The sequence below is a fragment of the Glandiceps talaboti genome, chromosome 16, assembly GCF_964340395.1.
Source record: "Glandiceps talaboti chromosome 16, keGlaTala1.1, whole genome shotgun sequence".
Lineage (NCBI taxonomy): Eukaryota > Metazoa > Hemichordata > Enteropneusta > Spengelidae > Glandiceps > Glandiceps talaboti.
Window position 1 is genome coordinate 1,688,423 of NC_135564.1, and position 9,078 is coordinate 1,697,500.

General features: G+C 34.6%; 1 protein-coding gene across 1 annotated transcript in view; it reads left to right on the forward strand.

Annotated features, from left to right (window-relative positions):
- The window catches only part of LOC144447659 (uncharacterized), a 53,331-nt gene that overhangs the window by 26,712 nt on the left and 17,541 nt on the right, over positions 1-9,078 (forward strand). The window contains exons 2-5 of the mRNA XM_078137736.1: positions 2,356-2,410; positions 6,077-6,144; positions 7,562-7,928; positions 8,781-9,024. Of these exons, the coding sequence (XP_077993862.1) occupies positions 2,356-2,410; positions 6,077-6,144; positions 7,562-7,928; positions 8,781-9,024 (734 nt within the window). The remainder of the gene's footprint in view (positions 1-2,355; positions 2,411-6,076; positions 6,145-7,561; positions 7,929-8,780; positions 9,025-9,078) is intronic.

A 9,078-nucleotide genomic window follows, 5' to 3' on the forward strand; every position in this document is an offset into this window, starting at 1 on the left:
ACCTATCAAAATGACGAATACAGTCGTCAGTGGTCAGCTGGTGGGTGGAGTGATAGTCCGACTGTCATGTATACGTAATATATTTACTTAGCTGAAATCCCTTAAAGCACTATTTTGATAACGGTTTTAAAAAACCTAATTTTATAGTACGGCAACTTATTTAACTGCACGTTTATGCCAAGTGTTCAGCATGAATGGATATGTGACACTTTTTTGTTTCCTTTTTGGCCAGAATGAATGATAGTTTTGTGTTCATGGCTATGAAAGTTCATTTGTCTTTTGAGGTTTAATGATTTCGGCTACACTTGATATCAAGGGATACATTGTAATCAGGGTCATAGCATTGTTTGGCTAAAAACCTTGGATTTATATGGCAGTATGATTTACAGTCACAAAATGATTCAATTCATCCATAAACTTGAAGTACTTAGGTCATGACAACTCTACCTAATTTTCACTCTATGAAAAAGATATATGCCAGCCTACACAAAAACTGTAATTGTTTTCAAAACAGACAGTTCAATATTTGTTAAGTACTTCATAATTTGGTCTCCCAGCAATGAAATCTTGAATTTTTCTGCAGTACACTGTCTCTATAAACATAGGCATAAAGTCGTGACATGGAAGTAACACAGGTGTAAAGATTACTCATAGTGTTTTGTACAGTGTGTGTCACTTTTAACACCTTCAATACTGAAAAGATTCCCGCCAAAATTGTGTGGACAAAATTCTTGTTTTATGTAAGTTTTTGGCATATATCAACTTCATTTTAGACTGGAATTAAAGAAATGTTACTTCCTAATAAAGTAATATTATTGTAATTATGAAAATATTCATATAAATTGGGTCCCCATATTATTTAAAACTCATCTCTAGTCATGAAAGGGTTAAACCATCAAATGTCAATGGGTGTATTGTTTGTTGTGAATCTTACGTGAGATGCCTGAAAATGTACAGATTTATTTTTTTTTTGTAAGAGAAAAAAAACACCTGGTAGCATTAATGAACTGCATTGCCTGTTATGATATATATCACAACCTGTACTAAAGTATGCTAAGCCTGTGCTACTACATACTATGTGTAACAAATAAGCTATGAATAAGGAGTGGACTGGTGAAAACCATAGGAAACAATCTTGTGTACTAAGGTTTTGTCAGTGAAATTGGTCAGTGTGGTGATGAATGTATCAAGTTTCATTGGCACAATAACACCTTCAGCAATCGTGAAATCTGAACTGCCTCTTTTGACAAAGAATGTTGTAAGATGAGTGAATGTAGCTGTAGGCATTCTACAAGGGTTAAGTATAGAAAGCAGTGACTTCATTCTTTCTTTGTTGTCTCAGCGGTGTTTTATTTCTAATTCTCCAGTAGCACTACAAATTGGCAGATTGTGGTGATGCAATAATTATTACGCCCTGCGGAAAGTGAAATGATTTACTTCATAACTCAGCCCTAGTCTAATAGCCTATTGACACCTTCGTCAAGACATTTGTGCAGTATGTCTTCCTCAATCATGACAAGAAAATGATAGTACGGTACAATGTCTACGTGTATGCCTGAAAGCCAATTTGAAGCACCACTCGGATCGATGCATAGCAATTCTTATAACCCAGCCATCAAATTTTGTGTTCCCCCAATCCTTTGCTATATGTGAAGTATGTAATTCATTCATTTAAACCCATTTTGGATAATTTTGATCTTCAACAATAAAAGCTGTATTTGATAAGAGGCATGTCCAGGTGTCCATAAAGTTTATAGCACATAGCTGGTATATGGGTCTAGACTGTGATCAAATATAACATTTTTGATTGAATGATCTTTATAGTGGAGCTTGAACTGAACTGATAAACTTTAATGACAGCCCTGTGCAATCAATCAAATATTGAACTGAATAACTGCCAGTGTGAGGAATCAACAGGTGTCCATTTTCAGAATATATTTTATGATATTAATATTGGAATCAACAGGTGTCCATTTATATAAGAACATATTATGTCTATTATAATCAGATACAAGTCTGATTTCTACTGTACTCTGTCAAGTTAGTTAACTAAATTCTAACTTGCTGTCAGTTTGATCATCATATCTCACAGTCAAGTATAATGTGTTTGTTTATCTGTAATTTGTTTACTTCACTGTATATCACAGAGAAGACTAACTAGGGCCTTCCTGGAGACGTTATCCATGCACACCACCACCATCAACAAGAGTGGTCATAAGGACAGGATAACAGTTTAGTTTACCCACACTATCCACCAGGCCACAATAGACAATGTACTGCTGAATTCATGAATTTCTTGGAGCTGTGATTTGGTGGATTTTACCTTATTTGTGTTATTTTGTTTACATTTTTCAGAAATTAGACACCGAAAGAGACGTGTCGACAGCAGGGTCAGATAACACCAAATCAGGTAAGTATATTCCTCACAGTGTAAAGAAAGTGAGCTACTACAAAATTATCACTTATTGGAATCAAAATTGTTATTTTCACAAAATCATAAAAGTCTGTGAAATATATTTCACACTTGTAGGTTTGGAACATAAAATGAACCATTGAGGGAATAAAGGTGAAGGTGTAACTTTTTTGGTTAAAAGTGAAATAAAATGAAATAAAGTTCATAAAAGATTGGAATCTATAAAATTATAAAATTTCGGCAATTTTGGCCATGACCTCACCTCAGTCTTGACTTTGGCCATGACCTCGTGAACTTGAAGATTAAGATTGCAATTGAAGGTAAGATAGTCAATCAGCCCTGATGTCATCTTACAAGGTGGTATAAAGTAAGTTTCCCTCCTGCTCTTGTGGGTGTTGTTGTTTTGTTTTGTTTTGTTTTGTTTCGTTTTGTTTTGTTTTGTTTCGTTTTGTTTCGTTTTGTTTTTAAAAATAAAATCTAACAAGTTTTTGTATCAGGAAATATATGACAGGCATTATTGTAATCTTGTCTATTAATGAAAATACCTTAAAGTTAACACTAATGTTGACCCATTTTTCACATGGCACCCCTCCTTCTGAAGGGAAAGGGATAATGTCATTGTCAACAAATCAAGATCCTTACAAGTATAAAACAGATAGTTTGCAAAAATCACACTTTACTAAGAGCAATTTAAAGATACATTGATATTACCAACTCAACAAGAAAAGTCCATCACCATTTTATAATTAACAAATTTCTGCAGACGGTCAACCTTAAAATTAACTTTTTTGGAAGTCATTCTAGCAGGTTTTAATTTTGAGAAAACAGATTTGCAGCTGCATTAGTCAACAATTAGTTTGTTACTACTTCAACTATTACTCATTGGTTCATTCTTTTCAATACATTGACTTAGGAATCTGATCTGTGGCAAAAAAGAAACTATTTTCTACTACAGTGGGGACACTTTTTTCTATAGCACAATTGATTTGCATGCTATTGTCAATAGACTTCTAGTACTTAACGAGTACTCAGGTGAGAGGACTGCAGTCTTGTTAGATCTTGCAGACAGACGGAATTGTTTGTTGTCTTGATCCTGCTTAGTTACAAGGAGAACAAGATTGTGCTGTTTCCAGCTTTTTGGGCAGGTTTAGTCACAAGGAGAGGAGTTTTATGCCGTTATTAGTTTTTGTGGATTGTTATTGTCTACAAGAGATCTTATCAAAAAAACACGGACAACTGTCAGTAAGCGAACAGTTTCGATTTTTTCCTGTGAACAATCTGAAATTTGATTCAGCTTTTAGACTAGCCTTGGTGGTGGTGATGCATTGCTGCTGTTCTGTCGATATGAATGTCAAACTTATCATGTCTGACTGCATAGAAATAGTTTATTACCAAAAATTAAGCTCCACGCTGATTCAGTTCAGGTTATTGAAAATCGAGAGGCTACTTTAGTCATTTTCATAATGAGAAGACTTGCTTGAGAAAAGCGGCAGAATGTCTAGTGTTATGGTACTGGCATATATGTACTAGGATGTTGTTCACTAAGGACAACATAGATTATATATTAGTGCACTACGTACCAGTCTCCAATCATTGCTTGTCTAGCTGGTTGTCATAGTAACAATGCGACGAGCAAGGTATGATCATCAAGGTAAGTTATCAAACCACTTTCTTTCACTGTTGTTGTTCTGTGTCTCCATGGTGATCGTCACATATTCTTATAACTTATTATATTTTTTTTATACATTATTTAAAATATCTTGAATATTTCCAAGCCAAATCTGTCAATTTTATTTTCATTACATCATGATATGGTTCAATATATGAAAAAATAAGCAAAGGAAAAACAATAAGGTGGTATATATATTTTGTACAGTCACTGGTTCGTGTATTGTTATATATGCACACAGTAGTTAAGGAGAAGGCAAGTAGGGGAAATGTTTGGCCACCCTCTTAAAGATATGAGGTGAGTAAATGATAGTGTTTACTTTAGTTTTACCAACCAGAAAAAAAGATGTAGTTCATGTGGTTACTCCAGAGTTTTATGCCTACTCAGTAGCTAGGTGTGTAGCTCACTAGATCTCCCATCGCAAACAATTCACTAGAATCATGGTCTTTCCATTTCTACCGCCAATGCACATATATAGTTTGAACAGCAATGAACTGAGTAAATAGTGTGCTGTCAAACTTGATAACGCTATAACACCTGTGGCAAATAATATTGACCAATCAGAGCTCTCAGAATCTCATGTTTATATATGTCACCATAGTGACTTTGTAGCCATAGTCATATTGGGGTGTTTAGAGTCGTAAGTTTATAGTATAGCAAACACTGATGAACCAAGCACCAGTGGTGACAAGTTTTCCACATCAACATTTATGTATTTCATAAATTTGTTAGTTTTTGTGTCATCTTAACATGAATGTAAGTATGAATTTAGTTTCATTTTTCATATTTCTAAGTTTTTCTGAAGTGTTTTTTCAGCTGTAAATTTGGTGTTATTTCTGTATTGCTGTCAGTTCAACAACAAATTGAAGTAACTAAGAGGTTATAGCTACTTTCCGTGGCTATTTATAAAGATCAACATTTTGATCAGTAAGGCAAAAAGAAAAACAATTGTGTATTTCCGATAACATGGTCTCACAAAGTAGGGTAGGTAGGTCAGGAGTTTATTTTATTTTATTTTTATTTTATCTTTTTCATTGTTTTTCTTTTTGAAAAATATTGCTTCGACCTAGAAGCAAACAAAATGGCAGTCAGAATACACTTTCTGGTGATAGTTTGATGAAGTTTGTACAGACATCATATCACCTGGGAAAGAAAACAGACATGCATGAAGATCACAGAGACAAGGAATTTTGTATCTTTTTGTGTTAAATATTAAAATGTTTAGGGTTGGAGGCTTAAACGAGGGTCGGTCAGGTCATTAGGAACACATAATTTTTCTATATTTGGCCTAAAGTAACGTTTGTGTTGCATCACAAATAAAAAGTGACGCCAAATCATCAAATATCTAAAGAAAACTTCAATGTTAAAATTGTCTTTTTTTCAGACTGTGAACTGTTACAATTAGGGGAGTGTGTCATCACACATCTCTGGCCCCAGTCCCTGGCCAATGACCTTTTGTGTCATCACACATCTCTGGCCCCGGTCCCTTGCCAATGACCTTTTGTGTCATCACATATCCCTTAAATTTTGAGTGTTAATATATCGAGTAAAACTGGGGAATACATTTTATTTCTTCAAAAAGTCTAATTTTTACTAAATGTTGTCTGTAGTTTATATACCATTGAGATTTCATCGTCATTGCTTTCCAAGACATGGTATCAGATATTTTCATTACAATATTTTTTTGACAGAACGACAGAAACTAAAAAAGAAAGAACAGATTAAAGTATTTACATGAATAGTTATTTCAAAATTCGATTCAAGTTCTTTCTTAGTCAGATATTTTGACCAAATATTTTAATCTTCATCAGCTGTCACCTGTAGTTGAGGTTGAAATGAGATACAGGTTGCTCTGTGTCTGAAGTATGGCAGTAACTACTCACAATGTGTCCATAGCAAGTAAACAATAGTTTCAATTGTGAATTAACCATGGTTAATATCGATACGTGTTCACTGATGGCAGGTTTTTTGTGTGTTTTTTTTTTCATCAACAGGGGCAGGGAGTCAACTACATTTACAACACGCTCTAAGTAGAAGGCAGGCGTTACTAAACCAACTCCGGGTAAGTTCATTTCTGAAATATCAAATTCTAAAATAAGGATTTCACACTGTACATAAATCTCAATAATCTGTCCTTCTCTTTGAGTACAAAAGGATGGGATTCCACTATTAGATGCTGTTACTACTTTCACAACATTCCAGTCAGGAATTCACCACAAATAAAAAACATAGCATTTTTTTTTTCATGAAATAAATGTATTCCACAAATTGAAAATTAAACTTATGCTTTGGTCATCTTAAGCTTGAACAAAAAAAATTAAACTTAGATGCACTGACTTGGTAAATTGCCATGACTAGTATTCAGGGAATGTGGGTTCAGTTTCTACACATGTCACTTTTCTGTCCTCATTTATCACAAATGTAAATTACCATATATATTGATAGATTTCATTAAATGACATTTTAAAATAGAATTCCAGTTTTAAATACAATACTGTGATTTTACAGCTAATATTTGCCACTCCCTATACCCTACTCTACACACTGTTCTACAGACTTTTGAGAAAACATGAGATTTCATCAATCGTATGAAGTAAGATTGTAAAAGTCATAAATTTTAAAACCAAATTATGAAACAACTTGGCTTTTTAAAATATAGCAGAATTCTTGCTTATATTTCATAAGCATTTAGAATTGACCTCAAACGCCAAATAATGAAATAACTAACTTCTATAGACAACCTCTTACTTGAGTAGCATTTAGAAATTGACCTTGGTTTTGATACAAGTAAATCTGTTTTCTATACATCTCATTGTCAGTACAGTATTAAATGTACATTAGTTCATATTACTAGTAATTGATAAACTGAGCCAAGTTGAGGTTGTTATGTGACAAACCTATTAGATGTCCACCTACCAATTTGTCTCACTTGTCTCTAGTTGCCATGGCAATGCCTGATTTCGTTGTGAATGTTTATCAACTGTTCTGATAGTGGTACCTGTAATGATTTTGTAATGAGTTTGTACTGTAAATTAGAACTAAAGTGAAACAAAGAGAAGACACGAATTTACAAGAAAATTTTTAGACATGGTTAATCTTATAGATCTATGTTCATCTCAGTCTTACATTTAGTACTTATATAATTAAAATACTGCAAGTTATCTATGTTGCCATGGTGATAGAATAGCTCTCTATAACCAACTTAATGAGACCAAAACATTTTAAAAAGAAATAACGTAATCCTTAAAAACCTGTTGACAACATGCCATTGAAGGGAGTGTCTACGCATTCTACACATTATATCTGAAGGCTTACAATAGGAAACTTTAATAAAAGTTTGAACAAAAAGTCAACAAGGCACACTAGGTAGATTGTGACTAGTTATTGTTCTCTCCTCAAAGCCCAGTCAAAACATTTAATACATTTCATGTGGTTTTCATTGATGCATGTTCTCTCTTCTTCTTTTTTTCAAATTCCAGGCCGAACAGAGCCAAGATATGAACTATAGACCCCGGTCTTATGGGGGTAATTACCATAGGAGACTAACACCGATTCCTACGCCACGATCTCTTCCTGATAATCAAAATATTTACAATACAATGCCGCAGCGACAAATTGTAGAACATGTTATACGAAATGAAAGTCAAAAAGCAAGTGGTCCTCCACCTCCACCTCCTCCACAGAATAATTCGGGGATGTACTTTCAGTCATTTCCTGGGGCTGGAGGAGGAGCAATGCAGCAGAATCCTCCAACTATTATACAACAGTTACCAGCACCCCAACAACAACCAGCTGCTCTAATTCAACAAATACCACCACCTAGTGTTCCTACAAACACCAAACAAGGTAGAATTTCTTGTTAGTCTTAATTTTGCACTGACCACGTCACTATTTTACAACCGCAAACTTTCTTTTCATCTCCATACTTTCATACCCTCAGACATACATATAATTGTACACCTCCTCAAGTCTACATATTTGTTTATCAAACATCTCATCAAATCTGCACCCCTCAAGTGTGCAGCACTCCTCCTTTATTTTACTTCAATCTTCCCCTCAGACCTACATCTTCTCAAGTTTGAATCTTATTCTCTTTAGTACCTGCGTTCCCCTCAAACTTGCCTCCACTCGCTTCATCCCACCTCTCCTAATTCACACTTCATATTATTAGACTGTCCCCCTATCTTAATGGCCAAAGTGCCCCATAGATCATGGAGAGACCTATCTTTCATGAAATGGACACCGATCCAGCTACCTCGTCACATTTTATTTTCTCTTTATCCCCTCCTGTCTTGCCATCACTAGTTTCTGAGGTCAATATCTGTTGCAGATGAAGGAAAAGATTGATTTGTTTCTTTTAGCTGTCATGGCAACAGAAATTTTAAAGAATCAGAATTCATGTCCAGTTTACTTCAATATCTCTTCTATCATTGCAAAGTAAGTGAACTGAAAAAATTGGTCTCAGAAATAGTGAATTCTACACAGATTAGTAATTTAAATATTTTAAAATTTGACTCAAGTTTTCTTCATGGTAATCACATAACTTTTTCATCTCACATTATTTTGCCATTTGGGAATGAAAAAAAAATATTGTAAGTTTACAGTTGATAATTATTGAACAAATTATGCCATAAATATGCTTGATTGTGGTGTTCCTATGATACTAACATGTTTGTATGCTGTTTGTGTCCTCCACAGACATGATGGAGATGATGATGATGCAGAATGCACAAATGCATCAGATTATTATGCAGCAAATGATGTTAAGTAGCATACCCAAAAGTTCACCATTTCAATCTGGGTCAATACCAGTAGTAGCAGCAGCTGAACCTTCTCAACCTCAAATTTTATCCTTTGGTCACAGTTCACGGCGACCGCCATCAGTTCACCATCATCATTATTCAATGCCACGTGCACCATATGCTCTACCTCCATTAGACACGTAAGTACTTGGGGAGGGGAGAGGAGGGGGGGGGAGAGGAGGGGGATTTGATGT